General features: G+C 45.5%; 1 protein-coding gene across 1 annotated transcript; it reads left to right on the plus strand.

Annotated features, from left to right (window-relative positions):
- The first annotated feature begins 5,117 nt into the window (after positions 1-5,117).
- CPT2 (carnitine palmitoyltransferase 2) lies at positions 5,118-18,607 on the plus strand. Its single transcript, XM_077779731.1, has 5 exons — positions 5,118-5,391; positions 11,329-11,409; positions 12,902-13,008; positions 15,706-17,010; positions 17,971-18,607. The coding sequence occupies exons 1-5, from the start codon at positions 5,240-5,242 to the stop codon at positions 18,300-18,302; spliced, it is 1,977 nt and encodes a 658-aa protein (XP_077635857.1). The 5' UTR covers positions 5,118-5,239; the 3' UTR covers positions 18,303-18,607.
- The last annotated feature ends 389 nt before the right edge of the window (positions 18,608-18,996 follow it).

The following is an 18,996-nucleotide window of genomic DNA, read 5'->3' on the forward strand; positions in this document are numbered from 1 at the left end:
ATGTGAATATTGGCCAGCTCTTTTATTTCAAATTTAAATTGTTCCAAACACCATCATTTTATTGCCCTGTCTAGAGATACTCATTATCTTAGATGGGCATTTTTGCATTGCCTCTGGGTCACCATCAGGAAGCACTGATCACACTGTAGAGTTGGAAGTTGTGTGTGATTGTTATCTTTAAAAATCTTTTAACATTTACTTATTTTTGAGAGAGAGAGAGAGACAGAGTACAAGCAGGAGAGGGGCAGAGAGAGGGGGAGACACAGAATCCGAAGCAGGCTCCAGGCTCTGAGCTGTCAGTACAGAGCACAATGTGGGGTTAGAACTCACAAACCATGAGATCATGACCTGAGCCAAAGTCAGACGCTTAACCGACTGAACCACCCAGGTGCCCCTGTGTGTGATTTTTAAAATGCTAAATTCTTGACCTCAGCTCCTTTTGTCATTGTTTGTTCTTTTCTCATAGAATCTTAAAACAAATCTGACTGAGGTTTCTGTGTGGTTGAATTCTGTGAGATTTTTACTAACCCAGAGCACACATACACTCCCATTAAAGTTCTTGTCCACTGAAATTGCCAAAACTGGGGTCTGAGGACTCTGAGGACAAAGATTTCCATTGGAAAATGGTCTTTTATAATAATCCCATCATATGGAGGAGATAGGACAAGGCCAGCATTTTTGTGCCTTGAGACTCACCTTCCCTCTTTCTGCCCAGTGCTGACTTGGGGCTAGGGGTGGAGAGGCATGCTCCTCCCAGGGAAGCCCACAAGTGAAAATGGCCACAGCTGGAGGATGCTGAAGTTGAGCTTAACCTTCCTCACTTTGGAAGAGCTGAGTGCACACAGGAATGCAGCGGGAGTCAGGAATCTATTGCTGCAGGGTCCAGAGAGGGCCAGGCCTCTCTGAGCAGGTACTCTCAGCCACGGGTGAAGGCTCCAGCTCGCCCCAGCCCAACTCAGGCCCCTTCGTAGCCACCTTCTCCATTGCATCCTTGTAACCAGGGACCCGGAGGTCTGCCAGCTCAGATGACCAGAACCCACGTCTCAGTGCATGAACTTGGTCCTCTGGCCCCCTCAAAAGGTACACCTTCTGCTACGTGAGGACTCTGTAAAGTCTTTATGCTCTGGTCCTCAGTTCTGGGTCCTGCTTCAGAAAGTAAATGTCAGGTTAGTTGTAAGGTAAAAGGAACAGATTTTTTTTTTTTCACATACCACAATTCCTCACTCACGGGTTTAATCAAATATCTAGTGTATCTATTTGTGAGGTTTTTTGTTTGTTTGTTTTTAAATATTTATTTATTTTTGAGGATGGAGAGGGGAAGAGAGGGAGACAGAGGATCTGAAGTGTGCTCTGTGCTGACAGCAGAGAGCCCAGTGTGGGGCTCGAACTCACAAACATGAGGTCATGACCTGAGTCGGAGTCTGACCCTTAACTGACTGAGCCACCCAGAAGTCCCTTTTTGTTTGCTATTTAATTAATTAATTAATTAATTTAGAGAGTAGGGAAGGGGCAGAGAAAGAAAGAGAATCCCAAACAGGTTTCACACTGTCAGCGCAGAGCCCAATGCAGGGCTCCAACTAACGAAGTGTTCATGAGATCATGACCTGACTGAAACCAAGGGTAGATGCTTAACCGACTAGCCACCCAGGTGCTCCTTCATATCAGTAATAAGTATATTAGTCAGGGTTCTTTAGAGAAACTGAAGCAAAAGTATATATGTATAGATATACAGAAAGAGATTTATTATGAGGAAATGGCTCACAAGATTATGGAGGCTGAGAAGTCTGCAAACTGGAAGCCCAGGAAAGCTGATGATGTAGCTCCAGTCCAAACCTGAAGGCCTGAGAACCGGGGGTACTGATGTTCTCAGGCAGGAGAAGATGGAAGCCAGTTCAAGCGGAGAACAAAGGTACCCTTCCTCCACCTTTCTGTTCCGCCCAGACTGTCAATGGATGAATGGTGCCCACCTGCAATGGGGAGGGCAATCTTCTTAATCAGTCTGCTGCTTCAAATGCTAATCTCTTCCAGAAACACCTTCACAGACACACTGGAAGTAATGTTTTACAAGCTACCTGAGCATCCCTTAGGCCAGTCAAATCGGTGCATGAAATTAACCATCACAATGGGACAGGGAGTGCATTTTTTATACCTGTGTTTCAATGTCTCGTATTTAAATACTTGCTCACATACAAGTGAGGTTTGGAGTTCATTACGACAAATCCCACTAAATCAATTTTTGAAGGCGGGCTTGTGACTTTCCATATTTCAAGCCATATTTGGTCCGAGTAAGAGCCAGCAGAACGGAAGAACGTGGGCCTGCCAGGCCAACTGGAGATGTTAGTTCCTGGCATTTCTCTTAACACCTGCATCTCTTTTTCATTGAAATGTGAAATCTTCTGATGTTTATTTAAAGTTCATTGTCAGAGATGCATGGAAAGAATTTTGATTTTGAATAAGAATATTACTTTAAAAAAAAGAAAATTACTTTAACCTTGCCATGTTCTGCTTTTTCATATTAATACACTTTTTTTCTTAAATAGTTTATTGTCAAGTTGATTTTTCATATTAATTTGAAGCAAAGCAGAACTCTGGGATTACTTCAGTACAAACAATTTATTCTTCAGGATTATTCTCTAAGTAGAGAAACTTTCTTGACCCCTACACAGCAAAAGTTGGTGTTCCCAGTCTTCCAGCTCATGGGTACCCTTAATGTGATACAGGCATCAAGGCCATCCCAAAGAAAAGGAAGAAAAGCCTCTCTCCATGATATGCCTTGCGTTAGATACCTGGGTACATAAATAAAAATAAGATCCCTGCCTTGGAGGACCTCAAAAAGTTTACTGTAAGAGATGAACTATTAATTAAATAAGTCATAATATAGTCAGGTTTTACATATATGACAGTAAAGGAGGATGTAAAGTGCTGTGAAGTCAGAGAGGGAGGGATGTGTTCTTGTGGGGAGGAGGAAGGATGAGGCTTGAGAAAGACTTCACAGAGGTTGTGTATTTTGAAGTGGAGTCTGAAGGATGTTGGAGTGTACTAGGCAGAGATGCATGGAAAGAACATTCTAGAAGGAGGCACAGTTAAACAAAAGGCATGAAGTAAGGACAAGTTCTGGGAATGCTGAGTAGTTCAGTGTTACTACAGCATAGAGTCCTTGGGATGACATGATGGTGTTGAGGAGCAAGAATTCCTCTCCCCTTCAAGGTCCATCTAGCTGGACTAAGAATCACATTGACGTGAGACAGAATAACAGAAGAAAATTCGATTCAATAGTGTACGTATGGGGAATCCATGCAGACATGGATATTCCAAAGACAGTCAGGTAAAATGAGGTGTGTACATCATCCTGAACTAAGGAGAAGCAGGCTACGAGTCTGGCTCTTCAGAGGAAGGAAATACACTTCACAGGATGGTAAGAAGAAGAGCAGATGTTTGCTAAATTAGATGTGTGCCCTTACAGATGGGTCACTCATAAAATTTACCTCTGCTAATAACCCTTATTCTGGGACACCCCCCGCCCACCCCCCAACTTAGATTCTTCTATGTACTTAAAAGACAGGCAAAAGTTACTCTTGAGTCTGCAGGGTCTCAATTGCCTTCAGCTCAAAATAATCTTCATGCCAGAATGGTCCATCTTGGGGAAGCCTGCCTTTGACCCTATAGTGGGGATTGGAGAAGCAGGTGGACCAGAATTAGAAGGCCTTAGCTACTGGGGTGAGGGGTTAAGCTCCTCTTTCAGCTGTTGTATTGGATGAACACTATTCTTTAGCTCTCTGTCTCTAAAATGTTTATTTATTTTGAGAGAGAGCATGTACACACACAAACACACATACACGCAAGCAGGAGAGGGGCAGAAAGAGAGGGAGAGAGGGAATCTCAAGCAGGTGCCCTACTCTCAGCACAGAGCCAGACGTGGGGCTCAATCCCATGAACTGTGAGATCATGACCTGAGCCAAAATCCAGAGTCAGACACTTAACTGACTGAGCTACCCAGGCACGCCAGCCCTCTGTCACTAGAAGTAAGTCACTTGCCCTTCTACAGAGTCTGCTGTTTCTTCAGGGTCCTCTGATCCCCTTAGCTCTACACAGCTCCTAATGTTTGCTTCAGGTTTCAAGCTTTTGAAAACTGTCTGGATTTGGTGGAATGTCCTAATTTAAAAAAGAATTGATATTCTCTCTCTGGCTCTATACACTGTAGGCCAATGGCACTGACGTTTTAGGTTCCGGTCAGCTCTGTCTGTTCTCCCCTCAGGGAAGGAGGATTAGATATTCAGTATCTTTGAGTTTCATGTTCAGTTCTTAAGAATTTATAGTCACCACTGAATGAGTGTTAGAGTTGGTTGGTGATCTTCCTGTTCAACCAGGGGTAAGGGGTACCTAACTAGATTAAAGACAGTGCTGAGACAAAAACTCAGGTCTTTTGACTCCCAGTCTAGTGCTCTTTCTAATGCACTCCAGCCTCTGCCACTACTTAGACCATTATGGGGCAGACCAAATGGGCCTGGCTACCTCGAACACGGAGGGCCATGACTGAGAGCTGGAGCTAAGAAAAGGCCAAGTTCCCAGAATGAAATTCTGTACCTCAAGCCAGTCAACATGGTTTTATGTCTTTTGGTACCTCCCTTTCTTGTGAAATGGGAGCAGAGCCTACTTAATCCTCCAGCTGCAGCTGAGAGCAGGGATTGGACTGTGGTGGGGTTATTTGTCTTGTGAGGGACAACAGATCTCTGTTCCAGTTGTATCATCTTAGAGTCAGGGTTGGAAGGAAACTTGGAGGTGATCTGTGAGAACAGGTAGCCTCATGTAGGCGACAGAACATGGTTTATCAAATTCTAAGCGCTTTTTTCGGCTTTTCCTTTCCTTCACCTCCAGATTCTATCTTGCTCCAAAACACAAGGGAGTGGCTTCCGAGTTGCATTTTCCGCCGCTCCAGCAGCAGAAGGGAGACCAGCAGGGAGCCCAGCTGACCCGGGTGGCAGTGGCGCTACCCGCCCAGCAGCCGGCGGAGCCCCGGAGCCAATGGTGCGCCTGTGGGCGGGGCCCACTGGCGGGCGGGGCCGTTCATGGGCAGGGACCGCGGCCGGCCCTTCGTGGGCGGAGCCGGAGGCCGGAAGTGGCTCCGCGGACCGACGCTAGCCGGACCGGCGACCCGGAACCTCGGGAACCTGGGAGCGGCGGTCTTGTCTCTGCCCCTCCCGCTGAATCCCCATTCCCTGCCTTCTCGCCGCCCGGGACGATGGTGGCCCGCCTGCTGCTGCGCGCTTGGACCCGGGGCCCTGCAGCTGGCCCGGGGCCACTCTGCCGGCCCCTTAGCGTCGACTCGGGGTCCAGCGAGTACCTGCAGCGCAGCATCGTGCCCACCATGCACTACCAGGACAGCCTGCCCAGGTGAGCTCGACTTCCCGGTCCCCGCTGCCCTCCCGGACCCGCCCCAACCTTCACTCCAGTCACTCACTACTCTTCTACTGTACCCGCTTCCACCTCGAAACCTCTTCTTGGGCCGCTGTCGTTAACACGCAATCTGGAAATCTTGTCACCTTGAGAGTCTCCTCGCAGAGGAACCCCAGTACGTTCAAATTCTCTACCAGAACCCCCTCCCCCCCCGCCATTGTTCATCTTGAACCCTTCTTGAATTCTCTCTCCAGTGACCCAACTTCCATCCAGATACTGAAGAGCCCCTCACATTTCTTCCTGAAAAATGCCCAACCTGCAGATCTCCAACACCACCCTTACCCCTCCAACTAGGGTGTCCCCTGAAGAACTTTCATCACTGCCCCGCGTTCCAGCCCAGAATATGGACAGGCCGATTCCTGATACATCATAGTTCCCCTCCCTCAGCTTTTCCCAGCACTCTGTCCTCAGGCCTGTTGCTCAGCCCCACTCCCTGTGCTTCCAATACTCTGCTCATTTAGCAGCCCATCCATTACCCAGCACACTCCTGTTACCCAGCACACTTCTCGAATGTTCACCTTACCCTCCCCCAACATCACTCTTAGTCCAGGCTTCACCTGGAGGCCCTTCACCTCTTCCAAACCTTCCTCAGCTACCCCTAGGTTTCTCCCCCTAAAATATCCTTTCTAACCCACATTACCCTCTTCAACTCCAGTCCCCTCCCAGAATTCTGGACACCCCCCTCAGTGCCCCTCTCAAACTCTTACTCAGCTTAGATCCAGAACCTACCCAAATTCTTCTGTTCTTCTGTATTCCTCCTCACCTTAACCACCTTCTCCACCTTCTAAAACGTGTCACCCTGAGTCTACTTCCCTATGAAAATCCAATAAATCTTTTCCCTTTCCCTCACCCAATATTTTCTTTTTTCACCCAGTATTTTTCTTTTTTCTTCTCTTTTCTTTTCTCTTCTCTTCTCTTCTTTTCTTTTCTTTTCCTTCTTTCTTTCCTTCCTTCCTTCCTATTTATTTATTTAGAGAGAATGCATGAGGGGAGGGGCAGAGAAAGAGGGAGAGAGAGAATCCCAAGCAGGTTCCTTGCTGTCAGCGCAGAGCCTGACACAGGGCTCGATCTCAGAACCATGAAATCATGACCTGAGCCAAAACCAAGAGTCAGATGCTAAACCGGCTGACCCACCCAAGCACCCCTCACCCGGTATTTTCTTTAATTCGACTCTCAGCTTTCCCAGTCTTTCAACTCCCAGCCTTAATCTGAGCTACCAGGGCTCCTTTTTCAGTGTTAAAGATTTCCTTAAGTTCTTTTACCCTCTAAAACCAGACTTTAACTTCTCTACTCGCTCACCAGTTAGTTCCTGGTGCCAAGTCCCAAATTTGTCTCAAAGACCCTTCTCACTTCCTTTCTCACCAAACTGCCATCAGGGATCTCCCAGTCCGAGGCTGGAGGCCGGGGCTCCGCATCCCATGAACAGAAAATAGACTGTATCACAGGCATCATCCCCAACTACTAGGGTTGCTGTTTTTCTCCACATCCAGCAGCTGTTTCACCCACTGTCATCCCTGTCTCCCCACCCCCTCAGGAATATCATTTGAGGTGATTCTTGTGAAATAACTGTGCAGACATCTGAAGCAGACTAAAATGAGATTATCTAGCCCCAACCCTACTGCTTAAATTTGGCAGGAGGAAGGGGGAGAGAAAGAAAAACTGGCCTTTGTGCCTGTGGCAAAGCCTGAGACATACCCCCTTTGTACAGGCCTGTGTGTAAGCTGAACCCGTATGTGGGGGAAAGGTGAAGAATGACAGAAGCTCTCCTCACTTGCCAAGCCCGGTGGTGTCTGACTTTCAGGCAGGCCTGGGCTCCACCCACGCTTAAGATCAGGGGGATTTTCTCCATTAGACTTGGAAAGCTGAGAGTAATATTCAAGATCGTTTCCTCCAAGAGCAGAAAAACGTGTAGGAACTGAGCTGTAAACAGTAGCACTGAGTCATCAACATCAATGTGTAACTTTCAGCAAGGACACCCAGGCCTCTGTTAACCTCAATTGTAAATTGGTGGTTACATAAGATGAGATTCCTTTTATCTTTGAGATTCTAGACTGGTAAAATGTATTATCTTTAGCACTCATTTTGATGTCCTGCTTGGTGAAAAGCCCTGGCTTTGAAGTCTGTTAGAACTTGGTCTCGGATTCTAGATCTGGTGCTTTGTAACTTCAGGCAGTTCAGTTAATTTCTTTGAGCTGTAGTTCTTCCCTGCAAGGTAGGAATGGGACACACGCTTTATAGAGCTAATGTGAGGATAGAGTGAGGTAAGATGCCAGAAATAGGGAACTATTTTAAGTAGTTGGCCTGGGGAAGGACTGGTCCCTTTGTGGTGGTCCAGTTGGATCCCCCTCCCTCCTTCTTCCTGTTCCTGTCATATCACTGCTGCCTTAGGACCCGGTGGCTTTGGGCTCACTTTCCTCTAGGAACCCTTGCACTGTCATTTGCTTGTTTTTTAGGTGTTAAGATTTTTTCTCTGCTCTTTTTTAGTGTGGTCAATATACATCACATAAAATTTAACTTTTTTCACCATTTTTAGATGTGTAGTTCAATTAGGTGTTATTTTTAAGAGCTATATTTACATACACTGAACAGTTAGCTTCAGAATATAAAACTGGAAGTCCTGAGGGGACAAAGGTTGGGTCAACCTGTCCTACACATTCACGTAATTAATTTGAGAAACACTTACTGGTATGGATTTGGAGACCAGTGAGTCATGGGGGAGGTTTGACAGATAGTTAAAATAGAATGTGATAAGTGGGAAGCAGCACTTCATGGTGGTTAAGATTGTCAACCTGAAAATAAGCGGCCGAAATGAGAGGCGAATGAGCATTTATTTGGGATTAAAGAATTGCAGTGTGGGGAGCACAAATTCAAGTAAATACCCAAATAGGATTCCCACTTGTAGGGTGAAAGAAACAGATTTATATGAGGAAGAGGTAGGGGGCAGTTACATGAATTAAATAAAAGGGGGGAAAAGGTTTTCTATACATGTTTACAAGCCAAACTACTCCAGGTTATATGTTAACTGCTGACTTTTCTGGAATGTCCATAGCCATCAGTCTTGTGATCAGGATGTTCTCCTGTTGACTTCTCAAACAATTGTTTAAAAACAATTACCATTTTGTCCAGAAGGTTTTGGCCAGTTCAAACAAAAGCAAGTAAGGCAGTTTCTCTACAATGTCTGCTTCAACTCCATTTTAAAAAGGCTCTAGTCCTGTCAGTTTTTCACAAGATCAGGAGGCAGGAGTTAGATCTTATATTTAAAAATATTTTTTAAGTTTATTTACTTATTTTGACAGAGAAAGAGAACATGAAAGCAAGGGGAAGGCAAAGAGAGAGAAGGGGACAGAGGATTTGAAGTGGGCTCTGTGATGACAGCAGAGAGCCTGAGGTGGGGCTCGAACCCACGAACCGTGAGATCATGACCTGTGCCAGAGTCAGATGCTTAACTGACTGAGCCACCCAGGCATCCCAGATCTTATTTTTAATCCAGCTCCACTTCATACTGACTGCATGACTATAAGCAAGTCATCTAATGTAAAGATTGGGCTGATTATATTGCCTTTCTTTCAGGATTGTTAGAATTAAATTAAACCTCATATGGAGCACTGAGTACAAATCTGGCAAGTACTTAGTAGATATTCATAAGTACTGTAGCTGCATTAGGCAAAAATGTGTTGCATGTATAGTATGTGCTTGATGACAACTATTGTGTCATGTGGAGGTTGGAGTGATGGTTCCTGGGGAACTCTCACAGAGGAGGTGACATTTGCAGAATTTGAAGATCACCAAGTGAGAGAAGTGAGGGAAGGGTAGAGCAGCTAGTGCCCAAGAACAGAAGCCTGAAGGGGCACCTGGGTGGCTTAGTCGGTTAAGCGTCCGACTTTCGCTTGGGTCATGATCTCACAATTCGTGGGTTCGAGCTCCACGTCGGGCTCTGTGCTGACTGCCAGCTCGGAGNTTAGTTGTGTAGTTGATTCACGATAAATGTCCATCTGTTTTTTTGTCTTTTAATCCCTAATCACTTTAGATGATAGTTGGTGTTCCAGACAGAATGGGCAGGTTCTCTAGAATTCAAACAGGGAGGGAGATGAGGGCAGAATGTCCAGGGTATGGAGGATAACAGGTAGAAACAGTAAGGTTCTGGGCTCAGAGGCTTGTCCTTAAAACGCTTACCCCGGGGCACCTGGGTGGCTTAGTCGGTTAAGCGTCTGACTTTCGCTTNTACCCCACTGAGCCACCCAGGCACCCTTGCATGTCCTGAAAATGGATCAGCTTTATTCCAGTGATAACTAGATTGTATAAAAATTACAAAGGGTCTTTTAGCTGTGTTCTTGGCAGGAAGAACAGTGGAATGCCTGCTGCTTGGAAGCTGGGTAATGATAGCATGTCACTTACACAGTCACTTACCCAAGGGATAATGAGTGAGATAAATCTGCTTGGTGTTTACTTTTCTTCCATCTGTATTATAGCAGATAATGTTTAGATGGGGATTCTCTAGAACATGGGTGGGGAAGGAGAACCACGTGGTTCTGCCAGCCATGTCTCAAGTCCCTAACTCTACCTCTTTCAAGGCACCTGATGAATTACATCACAGGGAGCACAAGGAACTACAGGTGTGCAAATGAAACCACTTTTGTTGTTTTTTAAGGAGCTGCAAAGAGTCTGGGGGTGACCTTGTGATTTGATTTCTAAAGATTAGAGAATCAATATGGACTCTAAGTGACCACTTACTAGCCCGTATGGTAGCAAGTTACAGAAACCCCAGTGAAACTGGCCTAAGCAAACAAGAGTGTAGACACTCACAGACCTGAAAAACCCAGGTTGGACGAAGGGCTCAAATGATGTCATCAAGACATTTTTGCCTTTCCACTCAAAGTTACTCATTTGTGTGACTCCATTCTTAGGAAGGTTCTCTCCTAGGCTGACAAAGTGACACCCTAACCTCTTAGTGACCTCAGCTAGTAGAGACTTGCCCCTCCTAACTGTTCAAAAAAAATCCTGTAATGAAGTTTTGTAAGTTCACCCTGAGTCTCGTTTGGCCTGAACCAGTCAGCTTTAAGCCCTTGTCATCAGCTCCACCTGAACCAGAGGGACTTGAGTAGGAGGGGTGTTGTTATCGGAAGAAGAGAGAATACATGGAAAGCAGGCAAAACAACAGAAATGGTGAAACGTGCTAGGCACTGAGGAAGAGGTGATGAACTAGTTCCCTCAGGACGTGAGCAGGCTGGTGGCAGAATTTGGATCTGTAGGACTTGAGGACTGAGTAGATTAAAAACCCTAGTTTTTATTTAAGGGCTTACTATGTGCTGGGCACTTTTCTAAGTCAGTGACATGTATTGCCTCATTTAATCTGTACAGAACCCTGGGAGGTAATATTTTTATTTAAAAAAATTTATGTTTATGTATTTTTGAGAGAGACAGCATGCGAAGGTGCAAGATTGTGCATGAGTTACGGTAGAGGGGCAGACAGCGAGGGGGACAGAGGATCTGTGCTGTCAGTGCAGAGCCTGATGTAGGGCTTGAACTCAAAAACTGAGATCATGACCTGAGCTGAAGTCAGATGCTTAACTGAGCCACCCAGGTCCCCGTAGGAGGTACATATTAATATTATCCTCATTTTATAGATGAGGAAAATAAGGTACAGGATGGAGTGGTGTACCCAAAGTCACATAGCTGTGAATGATGAAACCAGATTAGCTACTGTGCAGCTGTGTTACCTTGCAAAGGGAAGACTCTGTTCTGATTTGTGGCTTCCCATTATTGGTTTGTTTGTTTTTTGTTGGAAGGAAATTAATTATCCAGTAATTATTTAATTAGTTTGAGTTATGAAGCTAATTGACCCCTTCCACATATTGTCACTTATTTCCTTTCCAGGCTGCCTATTCCTAAACTTAAAGACACCATTAAGAGATACCTCCGTGCGCAGAAGCCTCTCTTGGATGATGGACAGTTCAGGTAAATGTTGAGAACCCTGAATGACCACGGTTGGGTGGTTCAAGAGAGGCTGGCAGGTAGTAGCTTCAGGAAGTGTCTGTGATTCAGTTGGGTCTCCATCTGGGATCTTGCCCTTACATTTTCAAGTTTAAGAAAAGATCTTCGCTCAGGAGGGGCTGAGCAGCCCTGCAGTGAGATTCTGTCTGACCACACTCAGCAGGTAGTGGTTTATAAGCCAGGATGCCAGATGTGTACTGTATTTTGTCAGGCGGACCTGGAGGCTCGCTGGTAATGGTCACTGGCAGAGGGCATGTGCTCTGGGTAGGGAGTCCGTTGAGGAGAGCACAGGGAAGACCAGCAGTGTGCTTGTTGAGCACGCGTACTGAGCTGGCCAATATGTTGCCTCCCCCAACCCCAGTTCATTCCCTTCTGGGAACCTTAGGATGTGACTTTATTTGGGAAGAGGATTGTTACAGGTGTAATTCGTTGAGTTCACTGGAGAAGGGGGAGTCCTTGGTTTGGTATGACTGGCATCCTTCTAAGAAAAGGAGAAGAGACACAGAGATAGCTGTGTGATGATGAAGGCAGGTTGGAATGCACCAATAAGCCAACGAATGCCAAGGATAGCTGGTAACACCAGAAACGAAGAGAGGGGCATGGGACAGAGAGAGAATATAGCCCTGTCAACCCCTTGACTTTGTACTTCAAAGAACTATAAGAGAGTAAATTTCTATTGTTTCAAGCTGTCCGGTGTGTGGTATTTTGTGATGGCAGCCCCAGGAAACTAGTTCAGCATGGAATTGGAAAATAATATTGGATATTGTCAAAAGTATGTTGCATGAAGCTCTTATCTCCCACTGTAGTTCACTTTTCCATAACAGAAGGTTTTGTGCAGATAACTGGCGCTGTGAATAGAATCAGAGTCCCTCACCAGACAGTGATGGAAAATGTAGATGAATTGTTCATAATCTAGTCCTCTGCTTTTAAATATTCCATATTAGTCGCTTGAAGCTTCTCTTGACATAGTAATGATTTAGTAGCTATCAGTTACTAATTATTAGGTTTAAAACTATCCTGAATCCTTAGCTTTAAAAATATTTTTTTAATCTTGTAAGGTGGTATATTATTTCTGTTTTACACAATAAGAGACTGAGACTGCAAGAGATTGAGTCACATGTCCAGGGTCCCATAGTTTGACAATGACAAAGCTAGAATTAAAACTCAGCCCCTCTTGACTCCAAAGCTTTTCTCCATACAAAGCTGCCTCCTAGATTACGGATTGTTTTGGGAGATGATCTGATCTTCCCAATCAGTCATTTTAAGAAGATATCCTACATTTATCTGTTTGGGATTGATGGCTGTTCTTCTGATCAGAGGGACTTTCTGATCTCAGTCCCAGGTTCTAGGGCTATTACAGGGGACCCACAGCTCTGTGTCGGCATTCTTGGCCATGAGTCTGGAAATCATGTATTTCCTGCCATGGTTTGATTCTATCTTTTCTGGAACATTTCAGAAAGACAGAACAGTTTTGCAAGAACTTTGAAAATGGGATTGGAAAAGAACTGCATGAGCAGCTGGTCGCTCAGGACAAGCAGAATAAGCACACGAGCTACATTTCAGGTAGGCGGGCTGGGCTGTGGGCACGATATTCCCTGAGCCCTCCACGATGGAAAGTCAGGCATCTTTTCTCCTGGTTCGGTTTCAGAGTATTTTTAGTGAGACCGGCCCACCAGAGTAATGTCTCATCCTTTCTTTCCGAGGTAAACATGAAGGCCAAGTGAATTCCTCTTCCACTAAGATCTCACCTGGAGTCAGTGCTGAGATGCAGTGTCTGGCCTGCTCGTAGGTAGGATCGAGACAGAGCCCAATCATTGGTGCCGTCTGAAGAGGATGCAGGATTAAGTCCTGTGTCCTGCATGCATCGTCCTAGACCCTTCATACTCTGGCCTAACTGCCCTTTCCAGCCTCCTCCCTTACTATTCTCCCTGACACCCTCAGGCCTCAACAGAACTCAACAACTCACTGTTTATTTAGTCTTTCATTTTTCTGTGCCTTTATCCATGTTGTTCCCACTACCTTTTTTTAACCTGTCAAATCCTTTCTTTAAGACCCAAGTATGTAGTTACCATTAATGGCGGGGGAGTGGGAGGGCTACAGGCAAAATGGGCAAAGGGGGTCAAAGGGTACATACTTCTAGGTATAAAAGAAGTATGTCATGGGATATAATGTATCGCATCGTGACTATAGTTAATACCAGTGTTGTATATTTGAAAGGTGCTGAGAGTGTAGATTTTGAAAAGTGTCATCACAAGAAGATTTTGTTAACAGTGTGTGATGATGAATGTTAACTAGACTTACTGTGGGGATCATTGCGCAATATAAACAAATACCAGATCACTGGGTTGTACACCTGAAAGGAGCATAGTGTTTTATGTGATTTACATCCCAATTTTAAAGAGAAAAGACAAAAAACATCCAAGTGGAATGATTTTTCCAGGAAACCTTTCAGTTCTCCTCCCTCTCCATTCAGAGTTGGTTGTTTCCGCCTCTGTTCCCACAGGGCTTCTTTTTATTTAGTTTATATTTTATTAAGGTTATACATGCACATCGTTTACAGAATCAAATGGTTCTACCAGCCTTGTTTGGAAAAACAGCAGTTTCCTGACCGTCCCCTAGTTTCCTGCTTCTCACTTCCGGCTGCTCATTCGTCTGCTCCCCACCCCCACCCTGCACATCGCATGCCCATATCACTACCTCTTAACATTTTCAGTTGTGGGCATTATCTGGTGACGTCTCGCTGTAGAAGACCAGAACCACGTGGCCCCTCATGTCCCCACCACACATAGCTGTGTGCACGCACATGTCCCATTCCCTGATTATCATAGTGTGGTTATTTGTCATTTGGGTCGGCTCAATACTGAGTGTTTATACTGTTAGGACCAAATAAACCCTCTTGTCAGCTGAGCCGTGGAGCATATGGAGATTGTTTTCCCTGGTCCTGTGTGAACTTTTCCCCCTTAAGTTAATAATGATCTTATACTTTATTTTGTTTCGTTTTCTGTGTGCTTCATAATTTATTAACCAAGTTTTTTTCTCATCTTACTTCATAGTCTGTCTCCAAGTTACTTTTTTTCCTGTTTGTTTTGCCCTCTTTTCTTTCTTCAGATCCTTCATAATCCTTCTCTATTGTCTTAGATTTGAGCGAGATACGGAAAAGCTCTGCAGATGACGGTGGGGCTGGTCCGTCAGACCTTCACTGTAATGTGACCTGGCTAAACCATTTCCTTGGGGTGCCCCTAGTGTTAGTGTCTCTCTGGGTTAGACTCCCAAGAAAGGCTCTTCCATTAAACGGCTACACGGCTTGAGGTCTCAGAAAACTTAAGTCTTCTACTGGAATGAGGGGGGGGGGGGTGGAAATCTGGAGGGTTGGGAGTAATTAAACAGCCTTTCAATCAGATATATCAAGGCTGCCAAATACTGAGCATTCTGGTGGTTCTCCTGTGTAAACCATGTTATCTCTTGGCTTGGCTTTCTTTGCCACTGGTTTACAGTTGGCATTCTTTTGTTGTTGTTGTTTATTTATTTATTTTGAGAGAGAGAGGGAAAGCCAGAGAGAGGCAGAGAGGGAGAGAGAGAATCGCAAGCAGGCTCCATGCTGTCAGCACAGAGCAGGATGCGGGGCTCGAATTCACAAACCGTGAGATGATGACCTGAGCGGAAATCAAGAGTTGGACGCTTAACTGACTAAGCCACCCAGGTGCCCCTGGTAGACACATTTTCTGATAAAATGTTGCTTTTGGAATTTTTACAGTGCATCCACTTTGGAAGACAACCTGGCAATTCCTCAAAAGGTTCAACGTAGATTTACCATGTGACCTAGCAATTTCGTTCCTAGCTGTTTCCCCTAGAGAATTGAGAATATCCATCCACACAAAAACTTGTACACATCAGCATTGCTCATTAATAACCAAAAAGTGGAAGCAATCAAAGGTCAGTCAACTGATGAAGGGACAAACAAAAGTGGTTTATCCATGTAACGGAACATTACTCAGTAATAAAGAGAATGAACTGATACCTGCTACATGGCTGAACCTCAAAAACATAGTAAGTGACAGAAGCCACATGCAACAGATCACATATTCTGTGATGCCGTGTGGAGGTCATGAATTATTACAGATTGAAAAAATAATTAGGAAATTTCACCCTCTGGAGATTGATGATTTTTTTTTCTGCATACGCTTGTTTTTCTTTCTCAAATTTTATTTTTAGGGACTGCATTAACTTTTTATGTTGTTCTTCTTTACTTTTCTGTTTTAGGCCCCTGGTTTGATATGTACCTATCTGCTCGAGACCCCATTGTCTTGAACTTTAATCCATTTATGGCATTCAGCCCTGACCCAAAGTCTGAGTATAATGACCAGCTCACCAGGGCCACCAACCTGACTGTTTCTGCCGTCCGGTTTCTGAAGACGCTTCGGGCTGGTCTTTTGGAGCCAGAGGTTTTCCACTTGAACCCTGCGAAAAGTGACACCGATACCTTCAAGAGACTCATACGCTTTGTGCCTTCTTCTCTGTCCTGGTATGGTGCCTACTTGGTCAATGCTTATCCCCTGGATATGTCCCAGTATTTTCGGCTTTTCAATTCAACCCGTTTACCCAGACCCATTCGGGATGAACTCTTTACTAATGAGAAGGCTAGGCACCTCCTGGTCCTCAGAAAAGGACATTTCTATGTTTTTGATGTCCTAGATCAAGATGGAAACATTGTGGGTGCCTCTGAAATCCAGGCTCATCTGAAGTACATCCTCTCGGACAGTAGCCCCGCCCCCGAATTTCCCCTGGCGTATCTGACCACTGAGAACCGAGACGTCTGGGCAGAGCTCAGGCAGAAGCTGGCGAGTGGCGGCAATGAGGAGACCCTGAGGAAAGTGGACTCTGCTGTGTTCTGCCTCTGCCTAGATGACTTCCCCATCAAGGACCTTGTCCACTTGTCTCACAACATGCTGCATGGTGATGGCACAAACCGCTGGTTTGATAAATCCTTTAACCTCATTGTAGCCAAAGATGGCACTGCTGCTGTCAACTTTGAGCATGCTTGGGGTGATGGGGTGGCAGTGCTCAGGTTTTTCAATGAAGTGTTCAAAGACAGCACTCAGGCCCATGCCATCACCCCACAGAGCCAGCCTGCCCGCACTGACTCTTCTGTCGCCGTGCAGAAACTTAACTTCAAGCTGAACGACGCCTTGAAGACCGGCATCAGCACTGCTAAGGAAAAGTTTGATGCCACTGTGAAAACCCTCACTATCGACATCATCCGGTTTCAGAGAGGAGGCAAAGAGTTCTTGAAGAAGCAGAAGCTGAGCCCTGACTCGGTAGTTCAGCTGGCCTTCCAGATGGCCTTCCTGCGGCAGTACGGGCAGACGGTGGCCACCTACGAGTCCTGTAGCACTGCAGCATTCAAGCACGGCCGCACAGAGACCATCCGCCCAGCCTCCATCTTCACCAAGAGGTGTTCCCAGGCCTTTGTCAGGGAGCCCGCCAAGCACAGTGCTGGAGAACTTCAGCAGATGATGACCGAGTGCTCCAAGTACCATGGCCAGCTGACCAAGGAAGCAGCAATGGGTGAGATGGGGTTTGGAAGCATGCCCTTGGGTCGTGTTGCCCTCAGCTCTGGGATAAGCCTCAGTAATATTCTACTCCAAGTCTGGTTTCCACCACTGCCCCAGGGTAGTCCATCTGCCAACTCCCAGATGATGATTATTTTCTGCCCTAGCAGTCTAAACAGCCAGACTAACCAACGAGGGATCAGAATGTCTTTTCCTCCTAAGCAGGGAGGGATGGAGAACTGCATCTAACTTCATACTCACTTAAGGTCACTTTCAGCTGGGACATGATTCTCTGTTATTTATTGGCCATCTATCTTCTGACAGCTCGGGATTTCGAAGTCTGCAGCCCCTCTTGCTTCACCTCACTTGTGTGTTGGCTCCCTATAAATAGGCCATCTCAGCAGGTCTTCCCAGATCTAAGTGCCATCCTCCCTTTGCCTCTTTGTGGTAAAATTGGAGATCTGGAAAGAATTTGGAGGACTATATAGTCCTGTCCTTTTCGTGCAGCCAAAAGTCCTGGAAGTAAAGGGATCCCCCAAGACATTCTGGTCTCAGCCTTCTCCATTTGAGGGGTAGGAAACTGAGGCCAGTGGCTCAGCATTGAGCACAAATTAGCAGTAAAGCTAAGATTAGAACCCTGGTCAAACACACTTTCTGTTTTATTCCAGTGACTCAATCTTGTCTTTTACCGTTGGACTTTGGGTTTTATTTTAGTGTTTGAATCCATAGCTCTCTTTGTGCACTTTTCTTGATTGTTTGACTAAACTAACTCAGTTTCAGAATTTTTAAAATCATACTTTCATTTTAGGTCCTGCTGCAGAGGTGAGTTGGAGGTGTATATGGGGAGGCAGATAGATCCTTCTTCCACTCTCAAAGATGCTGTGAAGGGGACTCCTACTATGCATGAGAGGTTTTACTAAGGTCACTTTCAATTCTGGGATTCTGAGATTCTGGTTTTCTATTTTGTCTCTGACAGGTCAGGGCTTTGACCGACACTTGTTTGCTCTGCGGTACCTGGCAGCAGCCAAGGGGATTGTTCTGCCTGAGCTATACCTGGACCCTGCATATGGGCAGATAAACCACAACATCCTGTCCACGAGCACGCTGAGCAGCTCAGCAGTGAACATTGGTGGCTTTGCTCCTGTGGTCCCTGATGGCTTTGGCGTTGGGTACGCTGTTCATGACAACTGGATAGGCTGCAACGTCTCCTCCTACCCAGGTCGCAATGCCCGGGAGTTTCTCCAGTGTGTAGAGAAGGCCTTAGAAGACATATTTGATGCCATAGAAGGCAAATGCATCAAAACTTAGCTTCTGAGTGGGTGAAAAATTTCCATCACTTTGTCGACATGAAAATTGGGGCCTATCAGCCAATAGGTGCTAGTATATGAACGAAACTAATCATGAGGTGCCTAAGCAGCCAGTGCTGTAAGACTTGAGCTTTAAGGTCATGGTTTTAAAGCTAAACATGTAATTTCCAAGTGGGACTAGATCACAACTAAAGATAATGTGAGATTTCAATTTTAAGGGCATTTGATCAGAAGATGGGATTTGGAAAGATAATTCTCAGGTGTATTTATTGTTGAAGCAGAAATAAAATTTAATTGTTGCTTACAGATGGATTCTTTCAGTTGCTGTTTAACTTAATTTCCTAATCCCCGCAAAGAACATTAAGTTCAGGTACCAAAAAGTTCTCCTGGCTCCTGGCTCTTCAGGTGAGGTGGGAAGCACTGTTTCATCCTCCCTACGAACTTGTCTCTCTCTCTCCTGGGGACATCTTCTCTTTAATTTTTTCTTCTAACATTTATTTATTGTTGGGGCGCCTGGATGGCTCGGTCGGTTAAGCATCCGACTTTGACTCAGGTCATGATCTCATGGTTTGTGGGTTCGAGCTCTGTGTTGGGCTCTGTGCTGACAGCTCAGAGCCTGGAGCCTGCTTGCTTCTAATTCTGTCTCCCCATCTCTCTGACCCTCCCCTGCTCACATTGCTCACTCTCTCTCTCTC

Source organism: Crocuta crocuta, unplaced genomic scaffold, assembly GCF_008692635.1.
Source record: "Crocuta crocuta isolate KB4526 unplaced genomic scaffold, BGI_CrCroc_1.0 scaffold168, whole genome shotgun sequence".
NCBI classification, from domain to species: Eukaryota; Metazoa; Chordata; class Mammalia; order Carnivora; family Hyaenidae; genus Crocuta; species Crocuta crocuta.

Bases quoted from the DNA above. Each gene is read 5' to 3' on its own strand.
- CPT2 (XM_077779731.1), top strand. From the start codon at position 5,240: ATGGTGGCCCGCCTGCTGCTGCGCGCTTGGACCCGGGGCCCTGCAGCT. The intron at 11,410-12,901 runs GTAAATGTTGAG...GGAACATTTCAG, and splicing joins TTGGATGATGGACAGTTCAG to AAAGACAGAACAGTTTTGCA. The intron at 17,011-17,970 runs GTGAGATGGGGT...TGTCTCTGACAG, and splicing joins GACCAAGGAAGCAGCAATGG to GTCAGGGCTTTGACCGACAC.